Genomic DNA, 18,945 nt, shown 5'->3' on the forward strand with positions numbered 1-18,945 from the left:
ATTAGAAGAAGTTTAAGTTTAAAAATTTTGGCTCTCAAAAGAAATTTCAATCGTTGTACTGTTGATATTTGGCTCTGTTGACTAATGAGTTTGCCGACCACTGTCCTAGCCTCTCGCTCTGGCCTGGGTTGCTCAGTGGTTAGAATGTTGGCCCATGCACGGAAGGGTCATGGGTTTGATTCCTGGTCTGGGACACATACCCGGGTTACAGGTTTGATCCACAGCCCCCAACTGGGCCACATGAAGGAGGCAACCAATCCATGCATCTCTCTCACATTGATGTTTTCTTCCCCTCTCTCTTCCTCCCTCCCTTCCGCTCTCTCTAAAAATCAATGGAAAAAATATCCTTGGGTAAGGATTAACAACAATAACAAATCCTAGCATCTCCATTTCTCACTGCATGATCTTAGACAACTCCCTTCACTCTTCTGAGCCTCCGTTTCCTCGCCTGTAAAGGGGGAATGACAGTGCTTCTTTTACCTGATTGTAGGGAGAATTAAGTGAGCAAATGGCTGTACAGGGCCTGCTCAGAGTAGGTGCTCAGAGAATCACATCTGCTGATGTTTCTGGAAACTTTAGAAATGACCCCTGTGCCATCTCTCTTAGCAGACCCGCCTCTTGGGCCCTTGCAGGCCTCTGTTTACCGCAGCTCCTTTATTTTATCATGTCCTCTGGAGGCTGGCTACCCTGTCAGCACCACTGAAATATGCCCTTTGAGCCCTTGCTGCTTTGGCTCAATGGGCAGAGAGCATAGGCCCATGGACTGAAAGGTCCCGGGTTCAGTCGTTCAATCTTAGTTAAGGGCACGTACCTCGGTTGCAGGCTCATCCCTGGTGTCTCTCCCACATCTCTCTCTCTCTCTCTCTCTCCCTCCCTTGCTCTCTCTCAAAATCAATTTTTAAAAAATATACATGAGTCCACATTGGCATAAAATCTTTCTTACAAAGGAATTCCAGGTAATTTATTTGGATGCTCTCCCTCCAAGGGGTGCAGCTTGGCTCCCCTGATTATGGACTGCACTTAGTGACTTGTTTCCAAACAACAGGGTATGGAGAGGGGAAAAATAGCAACTTCACATGGAAAAACCTGGAAACTCCATCTTAAACCCAGGGATCAAGGTTACTCTCACAGTGAGAAGTCATGTGGGAGGCCACGTGCACCTCTGAGAGGATGTGACGAGAGGAGCAGCACTTCATCCTGGTGGCACCCGCCTCTACAATCCACAGCCCCAGGCTGGTCATGAGGAAAACATCAGAAAACACACACACACACACACACACACACACACACACACACACACACACTAAGGGACATTCTGCAAAACCCCTGACCAGCGCTCCTCAGGACTGTCAAGGTTGCGAGGACAAGGAAAGCTTGGCAACGTGTTACAGACGGGACATACGATGGCTAAATACCATACGGAATCCTGGGTGGGGTTCTGGACCCGGAAAACACAAACACAGATAAAATCCACGTCAAGCTTCCAGTTTTGTTAGCAGTAATTCAGCAATGTTGACTTCTTAGTTTTAAATCTATGATTATGTGAGATGGTAGCATTGGGGGAATTTGAAACTGGCTGAGGGATGGATGGGAAATCTCTACTATTTTTACTGTAAAACACACACACAGAGGCAGAATTGAGTGGAAAGAAACACAGCAAAATTTTATTTATTTTTTCATTTTAAGTTTTTAATGAAAGTTGTGTATAAGATTACTGTATTCCTGCATCTTCTCAATTGTTTCTTCTTTGTATTTTCCCTTTTCCTTTCCTACTTGGCGAGATTTGGCTTTATGTCCAAGGATCTTTCTGCGGCCTTTGTCCAGCTTTAGTTAGTGATCACCACCTTGCTGGGGTGAATGCCCCCATGAACAGTTGTACCATTAGCCTTCTCCCGTTGCACTCGTTCAACATAGATGACATATTTCTTCCTGGAAACCTGGACGACTTTGACAATTTGCTGCCCTTTGTAATGTCCTCGAACAACCTGAACTTCATCATCCTTTCGGCTGGGCATGGACCGAACACTGTACTTCTGTCTCAGCTCTTTGGAAAGAGGAGAAGACATAATCTTCCTTCGAATGTGGGAAGGTGCATTGAAATGCCTTTTACGGTTCTTGCTCCGGTCAGAAGTCACAAAGGGATTGAACCTCATTTTGACCGCTGGCGCTCCTACGATGGCCACCACAGCAAATTTTAGAAGTAAATATATTTTGGTGGTGGGGAAAAAATGCCTGTCCTCTTTTTATTTGTCAAATGTCTTTAATTGGGGTTTATTCCTTTTATTTTAAACTTTAATTATTATTTCTGATTAGAAGTCATCTATTACTTTTGTAGTGACAAAAAGTGAAGTAAAGCATTGTGCATAATGCCTACATCATCTCATTTCGCCCTTTCAACCAGCTAAGTAAGCCAAGATTCTTTCCCCTATTTTATAGATGGGGAAACTAAAACTCAGAGAATCGAAGTGATTTGCCTAAAGTTATATAACAAACAAGACAAGGAGCTAGGATCTGAACCTCTGTGGATCTGACTCCTGAGGTCCAGGGAAATGGAAAAACTTTCTCTCTTCTTGTGGGGTCACGAGAAGCGATTGGACTCTCTCCTAAGTAGATTTCCCTTTAGCCCAAGGAAGATTTTTTTAAAAGTAAAGCTTTTTAAAATCTTCAATATAGACATTTTATTTTATTTTTAAAAAATATTTTTATTGATTTCAGAGAGGAAGAAAGAGGGAGAGAGATAGAAACATCAATGATGAGAGAGAATCCTTGATTGGCTGCCTCCTGCACGCCCCTCACTGGGGTTTGGGTCCACAATCCGGGCATGTGTCCTTGACCAGAATCAAACCTGGGACCCTTCAGTCCACAGGCCGACGCTCTGTCCATTGAGCCAAACCGGCCAGGGCCAAGGAAGACTTTTCAACTAGAATTGTCCAAAGGGCATGAGCGTCCTGGGCAGGTAAGTCCGGTCAGTAGAGGACCATGGAGTGTCCGGGAGAGGGATTCAGGAGACCTGACGCCGCATCTTCCCCCGCAGACCCAAAGGGCAGGGCTGTGTCTCTCCTGTGAGACCCAGGACCACACCAGGCGGGCGCGTTTCCTTGTTTAACCGGGGACGGGGTGGGGGTGGGGTGGGGGGTGCGGAGGTGAGGGGTACGGGGGTGGGGGGTTGGGGGGGTGGAGGGAGCCTCTGGGGCTTCACTTCCTCGTGTCCCCCTCCCACCACGGGGTCCAGCGCTGACGACTGCAGCCGCGGGACCTGCTTTATTGACCCAGAGCCTCCCTGCTCTGGACCCTGCATATCGTGCCACCCATGTGACAGGCAGGCACTGCACCCCATTCTAGAGAAGCGGAAGCAGGCCGGAGGGACACGGCTTGCCCAAGAGCTTGCGGCTGCTGCCCCGAGGGCGGGGCGGGGCGGGGCGGGGCTGCGGCTCCGACCGGAGCGCGGGCGCCGGCCACTCGGTCCGCGTCCGGCGAGCCTCGCGGACCATGGAGCCCGTGTCGCTGCAGGACTTCGTTTGCGCCCTGGACCCCGCCTCCCTGCCGCGGGTGCTGCGGGTCTGCTCCGGCGTCTACTTCCAGGGTGAGTGCAGGGCCGCGACCCCACCCCCGCCCCCGCGGCCGTCCTGGCCAGGCTCTCCCCGCGTGGGGGGCAGAGGCGCTGCTGGGGCGTTAGGCACCCGGGAAAGGGCGCCCCGCTCCGAACCCCGACGTGCCTCCGCCCCAGCTGTGTGACTTGGGGCCGCACTCCACCGGGGTAGCTCAGACATCCAGGTGAGCGAACCGAGCCCGGCCCGGTGGAACCGCTGACAGGCGGTGGAAGGGAGAGGACGGCTGCTCAGGCCCGGCGTGCGGCCGCGGCATTAGGGCGCTCCTGGCTCGTAGCTGCTGCTTGATCCTTCCGTGCCGGTCCGCCCTCCGCTCCGTGGGGCTCCCACTCCCCCCGACACCCATCTACACGTCCCGCCGTCGCACCTCCGTCCCTGCTGGGCTGCAATAGGCGGTAGGCGATCCGAGCAGCTCGGCCGTTCCCGGTTTGCGCGGCTGCTGGTCCTGCGAGCCTTCCTGGCTCCCGCTCCTCGCACGCCCGCGCGTCCGCTCACCTGGCCGGCCGCCTCGCTCACTGTGCACAGCAGCGGCCCGGCCCAGTCACTATTACCTGAAAGAGCCGGGGGCCCGGACTGACAGGCGGTGGAAGGGGGAAGACGGCTGCTCAGCAGATGGGAAACGCCGGCGGTGGAGGGTGAGGGAGGAGCTGTGGGAGACAGAATGGGGAAGGAGAAAGTGGAGGAGAGAGGGAACCAAGACACTGGGTGGGGCAGGGGCTCCTTCCTTAGAGAGCAAATTAATTCCTGGTGCCCTGGCTGTCCTGTCCCTCTCTCTGTCCCCTCACGGCAGCTTCCCGGATAGTCAGTGCTCTGAGGCCCGGTGGGCCCTGGACCAAGGGTGGGACATAGGCAGGGCCACGCAGGGGGCAGGTCTGGCCAGGTCCACTTGGGAATCTGACGGATCTGGGTTCCAATCCTGACTCTACCTCTGGGGGCTTCTGCAGGCGCTCCGCTCTGTTTGTTCTGTTCCGGACATTTCCTGCTCACTGGGTGTCACAACACCTGGTTTCATCACTCTGCCTCAGCCGGGTGGTGGGAAGTGACCAGCGTTAGGGTAGGGTCAGAAGCAGATGGGTATGGAGGTGGGGGTGCGTGTGGAGGACAGGTGGCGATGCTGATGGGGCAGGTGCTGGCCCAGACACTTGGAAGGGGTTAGGAATTGCAGCTTTGGAGGCAAACACCCTGGACTCAAGTCCCAATTAGACTCTTATTACTTGTCATCTCGGGCCACCCTTGCAGCCCCGCCGAGGCTCAGTTCCATCATTTGGGAAAGGAAGCTGCCTGTCCTCCGAGGGCCATCATGGGCTTACATGCAATGACACACATGCAGCGCTGTGCTCCCCAGCCCCGAACCGCAGTCGGACTGTGTGCTTGTGAGTCGGTGTGCACTCCCCTGGGGACCAGGAAAGAGGTTTTGACAGCTTCTCAGGGCTGGTGTGCAGGCCCTGCGGGGCTGCAGTCGGGTGGGGTGGGTGGGGCGGTCTGATGGCCTCAAGGCTGGCCCCACTGTACTTTGCTGTCCGTCGGTCGCCAGCAGGACGCAGAGCCTGGGCACTCCGTGTGGGAGAGAGATCTCTACCGAGACCTTCCATGTTCCAGACACTGCTTTTACGCCCAGGACCCTGCCGGCGGCCCTCCATTTCCTCCGGTACTTCCTTGAAAAACAATTCATCTGAAGAAGAAAGCGGCACCCGGGTGGGAAGCCACCGCCCCGGCCTGGGCCTGATGAGCTAACTGCACTGCGGGGATGCAGTCACCGGTTATTTACTCACGTGACTCAGCACGGACTGAGAGGCCAGGCCTGGGCCGCTGCCGACGCTAAGCTGGTCCAGCCTGCTCCGAGCGCTGTTCAGGAGGCACGGGGATGTGCAGAGGCCAGAGGATGTGCCACAGAAGGTGCATCCAGCGAAGGGAAAGGCGGCCTTTGCGCTGCCTAAGGCAGCCAAGCCCGTGGCCGCCAAGTAGGGAAAGACAGGGAAGAGCATTCCTGGCAGCAGGAACACGTGTGCACAGGTGTGACGGGGCAGGGCTGATGGGAGCACAGGGCACAGGCTGCCCAGTGTTGGCCCGTGCTGAACGGGGAAACTGAGGCTGTGTCTCCGCAGGTTCTGTCTACGAGATCTGTGGGAATGAGTGCTGCCTCTCCACAGGGGACCTGATCAAGGTCACCCAGGTTCGCCTCCAGAAGGCTGTCTGTGAGAACCCGAGCACAGGCCAGACCATAGAGCTGGACCCCAACTTCAAAGGTAAGGTTGGCACCTCTGTCTCCCCGAGTGTCCTGGCACCCTCCGGGCACACCTGCAGACACGCGCGTGGGCTTGCCGACTCCAGCACGCACTCCCACTCCTCTGGGTTAGCACATGTGACGCTCGCGTCACCCAGCCCTAAGGCTCAGGATGTCCTCAGGGTGGTCTGATGCCCGGAGCCTGGCCTGGCTGCGCCCTCTCCCTGCCCATCTCTCTGATCGCATCCCGGCAGGGATTTTTCTCTTCCAGGTCTTTGTCCACGTGCCTGTCTCTGTGTTCGATCATACATTCACTTACTGAATATTATTGACACGCTCTGTGTGTCAGGCTCTGTGCTGGGGGCTGGGGTTCAGGATGAACCAGGGGCAGCCCTCTGGGCGGGGGAGTTACCACGATGGCAGTGAGAGAAAGAGCAGCAGAAATAGGCACAAGTGTAGAGGGGCCTCTGGCGGGAGTGGTCTGCCTCAGGGGTCTGGGCAGGCTTCCCGGAGGAGGTGGCCCGTGTTGGAGGAAGGCTCCCTAGAAGAAGTAGCCAGAGGGAGTAGCATTTGGGGCTCCAGAAACCCCAGGTAGCTCAGTTATTTCGGGAAGTGTGTAGTGTGGTGGACAGTGGGCCCGATGCTAAAGCCAGCAGCCTGGCCAGGAATTCCGCTCTGCAACCACCAGCTGTGGCCGTGGTCAGTTCCCCTGACCTCTCTGGGCCTCAGCTTCCTCCTCGGTGCCGGGGGCACTCAGGCGCGATGTGAGGATGAGATGAGTGGCCTTGCATGAGTTGCCATGCATGAAGGCCTGGCACGGAGCTGTTTCTTAGTATGAGTCACTGTGATCGCCCAAACAGGATAGGTGAGGGTGTGTGTTCCAGATGGGGTGGGAGGTGGTGGGAGTCAGACCGAAGGGGGCCTGTGAGGGGCACAGACACGTTTAGGTCTTTATTTTTATTTTTATTTTTTAAATATATTTTATTGATATTTTACAGAGAGGAAGGGAGAGGGATAGAGAGCTAGAAACATCGATGAGAGAGAAACATCGATCAGCTGCCTCCTGCACACTCCCCACTGGGGATATGCCTGCAACCAAGGTACATGCCCTTGACTGGAATCGAACCCAGGACCCTTCAGTCTGCAGGCCGACGCTCTATCCACTGAGCCAAACCGGTTTCGGCTAGGTCTTTATTTTGAAGACACTGAGGAGCCAGTGAGGGTTTTAAATATGAAAGTGATGTGTTGTTTTGTATTTGAGGATTTCGCTTTTATTTTGAAATAATTTCAAATTTACAGAAGACTTGCTAGAACTACTGTACACCTTATCCAGATTCACTAATTGCTAAACATTTTGTTATATTTGCTTTCTCTCTTTCCCTTCCTCTCTTTTCACACACACACACACACACACACGTATGAACATGTCACTATATATGTATGTGTTTATGTATATATTTTCCTTGAACCATTTGAGAGTAAATGGCAGAAATGATGCCATTTACATCTAAATATTACCCCCATTATTTAGTGTGTCTCCTAAAAACGAGGACATAGGCTCACAAAACTAGTTTAATGATCAAATGTAGGAAATTTAATATTGGTACAACACTGTGCCTAACCCAGGTCTGTATTCCAGTTTCACCAGCTGCCCTAATAAAGCCCTCTGTAGCAGTTTTCCCCCTTGGTCCCGAGTCTAGTCCCAGGTCACACAGTGCAGGCAGCCGTTCTGTTTCTTGGTCTCCTTTGGGCTGGGCCAGTTCCCCAGCCTTTCCTTGTCCTGACAGCCACGTTTTGAAGAGTCCAGGCCAGTGCTTTTGCAGAATGGCCCTCAGTCCGGGTCTGTACGATGTTTCCTAGCTTGGGTGCTTGCTGAGTATTTGGTCAGGAAAGTCTCAGGAGCCATGTCCAGATGAGGGGTTAGTTTAGGGCAGTCAGGTGGCAAGATTGGATGGGGTGGGGGAGGGGCAGAGAGGTGAGAGCAGCCAGAATTGGCAGACACTTAAGGGGGGTGGGGTGGGGGGAATGTCAGGGCTCATTTGGCCAGTGGCTCCTGGGTCTCTAGTTTGGGAAAGAGGGACAATGGCGCTGCCCCAGGATGGGGCTGGCAGGTGTTGGAAGTGTGGCATTGGAGCAGTGGTGAGGTTTCTGGAGGCAAAGTTGGCAAAATTAGAGGCAGGTGGGGTCGGGAGGTAGGAAAATGTGGCAGTTGTCAGTGTGTCTATGGGGAACAGGTCCCTGTTCTGTTCTCTGTTTCTGTCCCCTGTCTGCCTGTGTGTCAGAGGGACTATCTCCACTCGGCCCCTCGCTGTCCATTCACACGTGGTCACTTGCTGCCTCCCCTTTCTCAACCCTACGGCCCGGGTATCCAGATGCTGGCCTGTCCTTGGCATTTATCCTCGGGGGAATCTGGGTTCTCTTTGGCCAGACTGAGGCCTGGTACATAGAACCCTGGACCCAACCCAGGCCTGCCCCCCTGACACCCTCTGCTGTGCCCCCCAGGCCTCTTCAGCCCCCTCACCGGCCCCCAGAGCTATGGAACCCTGGAGGAACTGCTCTCTGCTGTCACCCAGAGCTCCAAGCAGCTGCCCATCTGGTTCATGTCGACCCGCAGAATTGACACAAAGGCTCTGGTGGTGCCTGAGGAGCAGCCCCTCATGCTCAAGTCTGTGGAAATGTACCTCGGGACCTGCTCCGCCCGATGCGTGCTGGGCACGGAGACCCAGGTGGCGGTGCTGCACCTGCCCCTGTCCACGAAGGGGCCCTTCTGGGAACTGGAGACTGGTGCCCCTCGGACCCTGCTGCAGGCCCTGGCCCTGAGGGACCTCCTGCTCACCTGCCCCGCCTTCCCCTGGCGCTCCTTGATCCTGAGGCCCCAGTATGAGATCCTAGCCATCATGCACAGTGAGTGGTCGGGGTAGGTGGGTGGGGGGTGGGGGAGGGAAAGTGGGGACCTGGGGAGCAGCTCTGATGGAGGACCCCGGCCCATAGCCTAGGGATTCCAGGTGGCTTACAGAATAGATTCTCAAAGAGTGGGAAGTAGGTGTAAAGGAGATAGGAAAATGGGATAACTTGAGAGTGAGGTCCCCGGGATTTTATAAAATTGGGTGAAGTTGGGTTGTGAGGCACTAGCAGCTAGGTCAAAGAGACCAGTGTTACCAAGTGACACCTTGACCATTTGCTCAGAGAAACATCCAGGCCGAGCCTGAGCAGAGAGAGGTAGAATAATGGCACCTGGGGCCTCTTCCCTGGAGGCCAGAGTTTGAGGTTCGGCTTTCTGGCAGTTACCAAGAGCAATTAGTCAGGATTGCTGGCAGACAACAGAGCCAAGTGGGGATTTTTTTGCCTTGTTTTTAAAAAATCTTTAAAAAATACTTTACACCCAGCGGGTGAGGCTCAGTGGTTGAGCATTGATCCATGAACCAAGAGGTCACTGGTTCGATTCCCAGTCAGGGCACATGCCTGGGGTTGCAGGATGGATCCCCAGTAGGGGGCGTGCAGGAGGCAGCAGATCAATGATTCTTTCTCATCATTGATGTTTCTATCTCTCTACCCTCTCCCTTCCTCTCTCTAAAATCAATAAAGACATATTAAAAGAAAACAAAACACAAAACCAAAAACCCTACTTTACTATGTAAAAATTCAATCCATTACAAAAGCAGGGAGGAATATAACAACCCCCATGGCCCCATTACCCAACATCATAATTGTCGACTCATTATCGATCCTGTTTGGTCTCCCCCTGGCCCCCCTCTCCCCACCCCATCTCACCTGATTACTTCAGAGCAAACCCCAGGTATCATAACATTTCTTTTGAAAATACTCCAATATGTATCTCTTAAAAAAAAAAAAAAAAGCCGAAACCGGTTTGGCTCAGTGGATAGAGCGTCGGCCTGCGGACTGAAGGGTCCCGGGTTCGATTCCGGTCAAGGGCACGTACCTTGGTTGCGGGCATATCCCCAGTAGGGGGTGTGCAGGAGGCAGCTGGTCGATGTTTCTCTCTCATCGATGTTTCTAGCTCTCTATCCCTCTCCCTTCCTCTCTGTAAAATATCAATAAAAATATATTAAAAAAAAAAAAAAGGTGTCTCTATTTTAAAATGTGACTTTTCCCCCCCAAGACACTGAAGTGTTTAAGAACACTTTATCTGACAGTACACCATGCTTAACAATTCCACCAAGCAGTCCTTAATCTGCTGAGACCCTGGCTAGGATTCTGTTTGGATCACCTTCCTGACAAGGCATCGTTAACCACGATCTCAGCTAACAGGACGCAGCAGCAGCACTTACCAGTTCATATCTGACCACACTCATGGCAGGTCCTCCTGGCCGTGCACCACAAGGCTCTCCCCGGCCTGTTTTCCAGTTTTTCTCCAGCTCCACTTGGTCTGATGGATGATATCAATCAGCACTTCCGGAAGCGTGAGCTGCTCTTTGGCTTTGGTGACCATTCGCTTTTTGGGGTTTACATAGACGTTCATGTCTTTGTACTTCTGTTGGATAACAACTCCTGTTTTCTGATTGGACTGATGATTTATTTTTTTATTTTTTAAAATGTTTTTATTGATTTTTTAGAGAGAGAGGAAAGGAGAGTGAAAAACATCGAGAGAGAAACACCCATCAGCTGCCTCCTGCACGATCGAGCCTGCAAACCAGGCATGTGTTCCATGACTGGGAATCGAACCTGAGATCTTCCAGTGCGCGGGCTGACACTCTATCCATTGAGCCATGCTGGACAGGGCTGGACTGATGCTTTAGAATGGAGACTGGCCCAATGTCCTTGCTATTATTTTTTTTAATATTATAGTGCTTGGGTAAAGTCTTTGACTTTTTAAATTTTTGGTAAACTGCTTGAGTTTGGGTACATACTTTTTTCCTTCTTTGTAATCATCCTCTTCAGTAGTAACCCTATTTTCACTGCACCTGACCTGGTCACAACAGATGTCTCAGGGAGGCTGTCTTCCTCCTCCTCACTCAGTTCCAAATGAAATAGCTCCCCACTTTTCTGCACACTGTCCAGCCATTCAGGCACAAGGTCAGTCTCAACGTGGCTTCTTCTTTATATCTTTAGTTGTAGGACTTCTGCTCAGCTAGATTTCAGATGGTTCAAAATCATGGTTGTTCTGTAGTTTAGTTGCAATTTTGATGTGGTTGTGGGAGGACTCCAGTGCCGCATTTACCTACGTCATCTTTTTTTTTTTTTTATTTTGAGAGAAAGATATTGACTTGTTCCACTTATTTATGTATTCATCAGTTGATATTTGTACTAGTATATGCCCTGACCAGGGATCAAACCTGCAAACTTAGTGTATGAGGATGACACTCTAACCAACTGAGCTACCTGATCAGAAGCTTGTGACTTTTTTTTTTTGAACAGACACAATACCATCATCAAAAGAAAGAACAATAACTCCTAGCACATGGTGATAATAACCACCAGGTGTTTGAATTTCCTCCACTGTCTCATAATATTTATTAAAAAATTTTAAAATATATATTTTATTGATTTTTTTACAGAGAGGAAGGGAGAGGGATAGAGAGTTAGGAACATCAGTGAGAGAGGAACATCGATCAGCTGCCTCCTGCACACCCCCTACTAGGGATGTGCCCGCAACCAAGGTACAAGCCCTTGACTGGAATCGAACCTGGGACCTTTCAGTCCGCAAGCCGACGCTCTATCCACTGAGCCAAGTCGGTTAGGGCGGCGCCCAAGGTTTTTACTGGGCCTGATCACGGAGGCATCCTCTGCCTAGCATGTACCAAGATTCCAGACTCCGGGAAGGAAAGCAGGTGTTCAGGTTAAACCACACTGTGTGTACAGCTTAGGCAGTGACCCACTCTTATCAGGAAATGGTGGGGACCCTCCCCAAATCCACATTCCTGCACACCAGCAGGGGGCAACTTGCAGGCAGGCTTTTCTAGAGATAACAACCTCCGGCATGCTGTTAGCTCTTTCTGCTCACCTGCAAACAGGCACTTAGCTCTAGAGGCCTGAACAGATGCAGGAGGCACAGTTTGTCCCGGTTGCTAGGTGTGGGGCAAGGAATCCACGCGTGGCTGTGTCTGCCACCCATCTGACTAACTTGAGCACCAGCCTTGCCATGAGGTGGAGCTCAAATAACACAATGGATGGGCCAGTGTGATGACCTGCTGTTGATGACCACTGCCTAGATCCATGATTTCATTAGAAATTGCAATGGTGTTATTTTAATCCCGTCATTCCTTCTTCATGGGAAACTGCATAAAGAGAAAACTCTCTTCATCTACTCTTTGGTTCCAGTTTATAGGAAATACAGGACATTGTGTTTGTATATGTAGAGGTCCCGGGAACATTCACCTCCACTCAGGCTCAGCCTCCAAGTGGCCAGGTTCTACCTTCGTTTCACCAACCCTGCCACCAGCCTGCACTGAGACTAAGAAATCCTTTTTTAACTAGTTTTTAAAAGAATGGGTTGGCTCCTCAACATCCTTCAATGGGTGATTTAGTTTTTTCTTTTTTATCACTATGAACTCAGGGATGAAATGTTTTCAGTGTTTCAATCCACTGAAATTGTTAATTTTCTGGGAAGCTCAGATTAGCTCAGTTTGGCCAGGGGGAGCCATGGAAGCTGTTTTACATTGGCCCCTAAATCCTTTTGACAAACCTTAGTGGTCTTGAATAGATTTCCTTGCTTTCCCGTAAAAGATATTTCAGGCTCATCTTGAGCATTTCCTCCTCAGGAACTGAAGTTAGCTCTTTCCCAGGGAGCCCTGGGCAATAAGAGACCACATCTGGGGAGCCAGGGATTTTAATGGTGGGGTGGGAGGGCTTGGCAGGCTATGCTGGATAATGAGGCAGCTCAGGTAACCCATAAAATATTTTGAAGAAAAAAACAAAACAGTATAATGAACCCCCACGTGCCCATCTTCTAGCTTCAACCCATTATCAGCTCATCTAGCACAAAGCAAAAATCGCAAAAATGTGACCGAGGGAAGTCATCATCACCCCCTCTGAGCCTCAGTGTTCTCATCTGCAAAATGGGAGGCTATGCCTGCTCCATCTTCTATGTGGGGTAGATCAGACAATACAGTGGGTGGGCTAGTTTGCCTCATAATCACAGTCACCCTTGGAGTTTACCTACCAGGTACTAATCCAGAGAGGAGACAAGTTGCCCAAGGTCATTTAGTCAGTGATTTGATCTCTTTATTTAAATCCAGAAAGGACTTGGAAAGGCAGCTTATAAAATTACATTAAAAATTCAATTAAAATTTAAAAAGTGGTTGAACTGATTGGATATTTGGTATTAAGGAATTATCAAATAATCATTATTATTTCAATGTGGTAATGGCATTGTGGTTATGCTTTAAAATTTTTAAACCATCTCTTCTTTTAGGGGCTGAAATAGTCAAAGATTGTTCTGATTCAAAATAATTCAGTGGAGGGGAATAGGTAGATGGGAGTAGAAATTAAAGATGAGCTTTGAGTTCAGTGTTGAAACTGGGTACATGGGGGGTCACTATACTAGTCTACTTTCATACATGTTTAATAATTTCTAAAATAACTTTAAAAAAAAGGTTTGAGACAAGGGTGGCCAAGGAATCTGGTACAGCAGGAAAATGCTGGCTGGAGAGAAAGGACAGAACAGGAAAGAGGTCAGCCGGCCCAGATCTCTTTGCTGGGGGTGGAGGGTGCACTGCTGAGGTGGGTGTGGCCATGCCACTGAGCTGACTTTTCTCCTCCACAGTGCGCAGGACCATCGTCAACATCCCTTCTACTCTGGAGGTCGACGTGGAGGATGTCACCGCCTCCTCTGAACACATCCACTTCATCCAACCGCTGCTGCTGAGTGAGGTCCTGGCCCGGGGAGGCCCCTACCCCCTGACCACAGAGATCCTAGAAGTTCCAGACGGGCCCCCCATCTTCCTCAGCCCTTGGGTGAACTCCTTGCGGAAAGGCCAGAAGCTCTGCATCTATGGCTTGGCTTCGCCACCCTGGCGGGTCCTAGCCTCATCCAAGGGCCGAAAGATGCCTAGATACTTCCTGGTCTCTGGGGCCTACCAGGGTAAACTGCGGCGACGGCCAAGAGAGTTCTTCACGGCCTATGACATCCTGAGCGCTCTCCAGCCAGGCCAGCCACTCCGGGTGGTGGCCATGCAGGACTGTGAGGGGGATGAGATGGAGATCCCTGGGTTCACCTCGCTGACTATGGGAGACAGGTTGGAGGTGGTGGGGTCTGGTCAGGCCCACGAGGCTCAGGGCAGGGGCATAGACATCTTGGTGTGTCATCGGCTCAGTGACCAGGCTGAGGAGGAAGAATGTGAAGAGGAGGCAGAGGACCAAGAACAGATTGTGCTGCCCCTGTACTTCTCTGGCGGCTTCGTGGAGGAGATGAGTGATGGCCGGCGATATAGCCTGGCAGATCTGACTGCCCAGTTCCCACTGCCCTGTGAGGTCAAGGTGGTGACCAAGGACACCAGCCATCCTGCTGACCCTCTGACCTTCTTCCCGGGCCTGCGGCTGGAGGAGAAGATCATGGAACCCTTCTTGGTGGTCAGCCTGGACTCTGAGCCTGGAATGTCCTTTGAGATTCCTCCCCGGTGGCTGGACCTGACTATTGTGGAGGCCGAGGAGCAGCCAGGCCAGCCAGCTGCGTCTCTCCCCATAGCCACAGTGGAGGAGCTGACAGACGTCTTCTATTATCACCTGCGAAAGTTACCTGCCTTTGAGACCCAGTCCCCCCCACCCAGGCCCCCGAAGCGCCAGGACCTCAGTGGGCAGAAGAAACAGAGCAGCCAGGAGAGAAGCATCAAGGTACCAGTACAACCAAAGTGGCCGGGGATAGGTTCACCTGCTGTGATCACTGCAAGTCCAGCCATTCTCCTTGTCTAGCATCACATTTCTCTTACAACTGTATAGAACTTGCAGTTTATAAACTTGCACACTTTGCACCTGTTATTCTTACTCCATCCTCACAATCCTGACGTTGGTGTGGTTACCATGTTTTATGGTTGAGAAAGTGACTCACAGACCCTGAGATTCACCCAAAGTCAGTTAATAAACAGGAGGCCTGAACTGGAGCATAAGCATACTGACTCCAAGGTCATTGTGCTTTGCCTCTTTGCTACCCTTGATGTCACTCTAGTTCAAGCTTCGTTTTTCACTTAAACTGTTTCAGCAGCCTCTTCAACCCTTTCCATTGCTGTCAGAATTGCCTTCCAAATCCTTCCCTGGTCACCAATGGGTTTTGGCTCTATTTTCTGAAACCTCCAGTGGCTCCCCATTGCCAGGGGGTAATACAGGCCCCGTAACATAGCATCAGGGTCCCTTCTAAGCTGACCTCAGTCTCACTTTCCCAGGTCCCCCTTCCCCCACCCACTCTGAAGTCCACACTCCAGCCACAGAGGCTCCTGACACTCCCTCACTATGCTAGGACTTGACACACACCAACCCTTTAGCCAGGCATCTTCTTTCTTTCAGGCTCACGGGCAAGGCTCAGCTCAGATTTCCTCCTAGGCAGTGAGTCCTCCCTCTTGTGTATTCACCCTGCATGTTGGATGTAGCTTGGGAGTTGGCGGGGGAGGGGGAGGAGACACACACACGTAGTTTTCAATTAGATATACCCGAGTCTCTCTGGCTAGAATGAGAGTTCTGTGGGTGCAGGGACCTCACCCACTCCAAAGTGGGCAGAGAAATGCCAGGGAGTGCTGAAATGAATGAAAAGGAATCTCAATAAGGGGGACAGAACCAGTCACTGAGACAGAAAGACTGTTGTCCCAGTTTACTCACTTTGTGGCCTGGACTCCGAGCACCCGTTTCCTCATCGGTGAACCTGAGATAACATCACTCACTGTGTTACATTAGCTGCTACCTGCAGGGTGCTTGCTCTGTGGTAGGCACCTATGCATTGCTCCACCTGGTTCTCCCTCTGAGGTGGCCACTGATACTCTTTGTACTGAGGAGAAAATAAGAGTGCTGGGAGGTAATTTACCTGAGATCACCTGGCTAGCAAGTGGTAAAGGGGGTTTAAAATGGGGTCTGACCACCGGGCTTGAACAGCTAACTACCATGCTCTGCTCATAGTTTGCACTGTGTGGGTAGAAAGTTCAAAAAAATGGACGCTGGGTCTCAGTCCAGAAAGAGGTCATATCTCAAGAGGGGCCATTGTTGACCTGTCCCAGCCTTGGTTCCCGATGGAAGTGACTTTGGGCCCAGTTCCTGCTTGTAGTCCTTGATCCAGCAGCTTTTCCTCTCTGGGTCTTAGTATTCTTTTTGCTGATCAGGGAGCTATACATGTTCTCCAAAGCACAGTGTGGTGGAAAGAGCACCAGCTTTAGGTGACAGACATGGTCTGGGCCCAAGTGTTGGTCCAGCTAGGGTCCCCGTGTGAGGTCTGACATGGCATACTCTCCCTGAGCCCATTTCCTCATGTGTAAATTGGGGACTGAACCAACTACTCAGAGCGTCACCTGAGGTTAAATGAGCAGATATGCATATAGTATCAGGCACAAGGGAGTTCAATGAAAGTCCTCTTCCTTCTGGGACTCCTCAGCCCTGGCACTCCGTTCTGAGGCTTTGTGACTTCAGCAACAGGTGACCAAACTCCTATGTGGATACTGTCTCTAGCCTCTAATCGTATCATCTCTCACCCTGGCCCCCTTCTCCCCTGCCAAAGAACATTTCATGTGCTTATAGCAAAAACCCCTGGGGTCCTGAGAAGCCCTACCCTGAAAATGAGGTAGAGAAGGGAACAGAGGAAGTGATGTTTGAAGGAAATTACACGTCATGGATTCTGCTGCTCTATTTCTTGGGACCCTGCTAACTTCTGCTTTTTTCTCCCACTTAGTCTTCTCAAGCCCCAGCAGAGCAGCGGCCCCCCCTGTTGCCCAAACTCAGGATGAAAACCCTGCCAGCAGTCACAGAGGGCAGATCAAATACTTACAGCAATATTTCTGCCAACAAGAAGGGCCGGAAGCCCACTAAGTCCAACATTCTGGATCAAGGTAAGCCCTGTCAGCCCCTATTCACCCTTGTCCTTTCTTCTACCTTTCCTACTCTGATGCTCTGAGGCTGCTGACCAAACATTCAGCAAGGCTCTGCCAACAGGCAGACCCTTCTGCGGTCCCAGCTGGATGGTCAAGCCTATATGGTGTGTGTGTGTGGGGGTTTAGGCTGAAGGGTCCCCACTGTCCCTCTCCCAGCCTTGGTTCCTGATGGAAGTGACTTTGGGCCCAGTTCCTGCTTGTTGTCTGCACAGAGCCCTGGCAAGGAAAATGAGTTCCTCTCTCAACACACTGCCCTCCGTCCCCAAGGCATATAGGGGGAATGTCTGCAGTGTTCAGTCAGAAGAATTTATAGTTTCCAGGCTAGCAAGAACCTTAGAGCACTCAGACCAACCCTTCCCTGCCCGGGCAAGGAAATGTGCCCTAAAGTGGTAAAGTGGGGGGAGGAACCTGCTCAAGGACAGATCCTCACTGACCTGGACTCCTTTGTAGATGATGATGAACACGATTACGAAGAGGTAGTTGAGCACTTTCGGAAAACCCTCTAGATGCCAGAGGAACCATGCTTCCTGACTGCTGCTTCTCAGGGAATCCAGCGTCCCAGCCAATGCTACAAGCCGTTAGAAGACCTTGGACAGTCTCACAGAAACCAAACCGCGGACAGGGAATGGCTTTGTGGGACCGATCGGAAATGGGATGGACACAGTCCCAGCTTCCCTCGGGTTCTAGGTCTCTGCCACTGAGGGCTGGCTTGTTTGGGCCTAGCCCCTACACTTGATGTCCTGACTCAGTGTTGGTGTCCAGAAGAGCCAACTTGTTTCTACTCCATCCTGTGTCCCCTACACCAGCTGTCTCACTGGTCGGTAAGAAAGGAATCAAAACCACCAACTTCGGTGATGGCAGCACCGTGACTCCTGCCTCTTGGTAAAGGGGGACTCAATCCTGATCACACTGAACTGAGAGCCCTTTATGTTTGCCACCCCCTTGGCCCCCTTCCTGCTCCACTCTTCCTCCCTCTCCCCTGCCAAGGCTCTAAGCTCCTGGGATACCAGGACTTTCTCCTCTCTGCAGCTCCTAGCACATGACAGTTGTAGGTGACTACCCAAGATTATTTCACTCAAGAACCATAAAATAAAAAGGACACCTGAGCTTCTGGGAAAATGACAAGACATTACTTATTCTGTGTGCAAGATCCTTTACAAACCTATTTAAGTCCTCAAGTTTCTGAGGTAGACAATAGCCTGATTTTCAAGATCAGGAAACAAGCTTGAGAGATCAAGTGTTTCAGGAGGCAGACTGGTCACGAACCTGGGTTAGGATGCCAGCTCACCACCTATCAGCTATGACTATGAGCAAGTTATTTTAACCTAAGATTTACTTTCTTCACATGTAAAATAAAACTAAGTTACCTACCTCACAGGACTGTTTTAAGAATCAAATCAGATAACTTTTGTAAAGCATTTAACACGGTGCTTGGGACATAATAAACACTTGATAAACATGTATCATTATTACTAACCAATATCAAACCTATATTCTTTCCACATGTCGACACTGTCTCCTATCCATGGAATCATCTGTTTAACTCAGCTTCCAAGGTCTTGTAGGCCTGTTCAGTAGGGAAGACCAGAGGCCTCATTTCCTGAAGTGGTGGGACTTTGGTCAGCAGAGGACAGGAGGCAGACAAGGTGATCTGAGTCTCCAGTTGAGGTGAGGGCCAAATTTCCAATTCCTGGACTCTAGGAACTACACCCGAGTTTGTCATCCTTTTGCTTGCTATCATCCCTCTGGGCTGTCTGGACCTACTGCACTTCCCAGGCCTTCTGGCCTTCCCACCACTGCATGGGTTTTTCCAGGTGAAGTATCTAGCACCCCATCCTCATCTCCCCCCACCCGGTTCTCATGCCCTCCTCCAGAAAGATAATCTAAACTGCAGAGGAGGACCCTGAGGAAGAGTATTCTGGACAAGCAATAAGCAACAAAGTGAGACCGAAAAGTTTCTCCCTGGCACAGAGCCCCTAGGAGCCAAGCCCACATGCAAAACACCAATAGTTTTCACTTTGCATTTAAGCTTGGCAACAAATTGAGCACGATCACAAAAAAAGGGGGGCGGGGGCGGGGGGGGCAGATAGAG

The 18,945-nt window shown here is 51.2% G+C and overlaps 1 protein-coding gene and 1 pseudogene across 2 annotated transcripts; one reads left to right on the top strand and one right to left on the bottom strand.

Annotated features, from left to right (window-relative positions):
* Positions 1-1,689: 1,689 nt before the first annotated feature.
* Positions 1,690-2,153, bottom strand: LOC308242688 (large ribosomal subunit protein uL24-like; annotated as a pseudogene). The gene has a single exon. The product of its transcript is annotated as a large ribosomal subunit protein uL24-like (transcript).
* A 1,310-nt stretch (positions 2,154-3,463) lies between these two features.
* THEMIS2 (thymocyte selection associated family member 2) lies at positions 3,464-18,327 on the top strand. The gene is made up of 6 exons (XM_080655173.1): positions 3,464-3,583; positions 5,714-5,854; positions 8,335-8,736; positions 13,556-14,622; positions 16,655-16,811; positions 17,304-18,327. The coding sequence occupies exons 1-6, from the start codon at positions 3,490-3,492 to the stop codon at positions 17,357-17,359; spliced, it is 1,917 nt and encodes a 638-aa protein (XP_080511299.1). The 5' UTR covers positions 3,464-3,489; the 3' UTR covers positions 17,360-18,327.
* Positions 18,328-18,945: the final 618 nt, after the last annotated feature.

Source organism: Plecotus auritus (genome assembly GCF_963455305.1).
Source record: "Plecotus auritus genome assembly, chromosome: 2".
Lineage (NCBI taxonomy): Eukaryota > Metazoa > Chordata > Mammalia > Chiroptera > Vespertilionidae > Plecotus > Plecotus auritus.

Bases quoted from the DNA above. Each gene is read 5' to 3' on its own strand.
- THEMIS2 (XM_080655173.1), top strand. From the start codon at position 3,490: ATGGAGCCCGTGTCGCTGCAGGACTTCGTTTGCGCCCTGGACCCCGCC. The intron at 3,584-5,713 runs GTGAGTGCAGGG...GTGTCTCCGCAG, and splicing joins CTCCGGCGTCTACTTCCAGG to GTTCTGTCTACGAGATCTGT. The intron at 8,737-13,555 runs GTGAGTGGTCGG...TCTCCTCCACAG, and splicing joins GATCCTAGCCATCATGCACA to TGCGCAGGACCATCGTCAAC.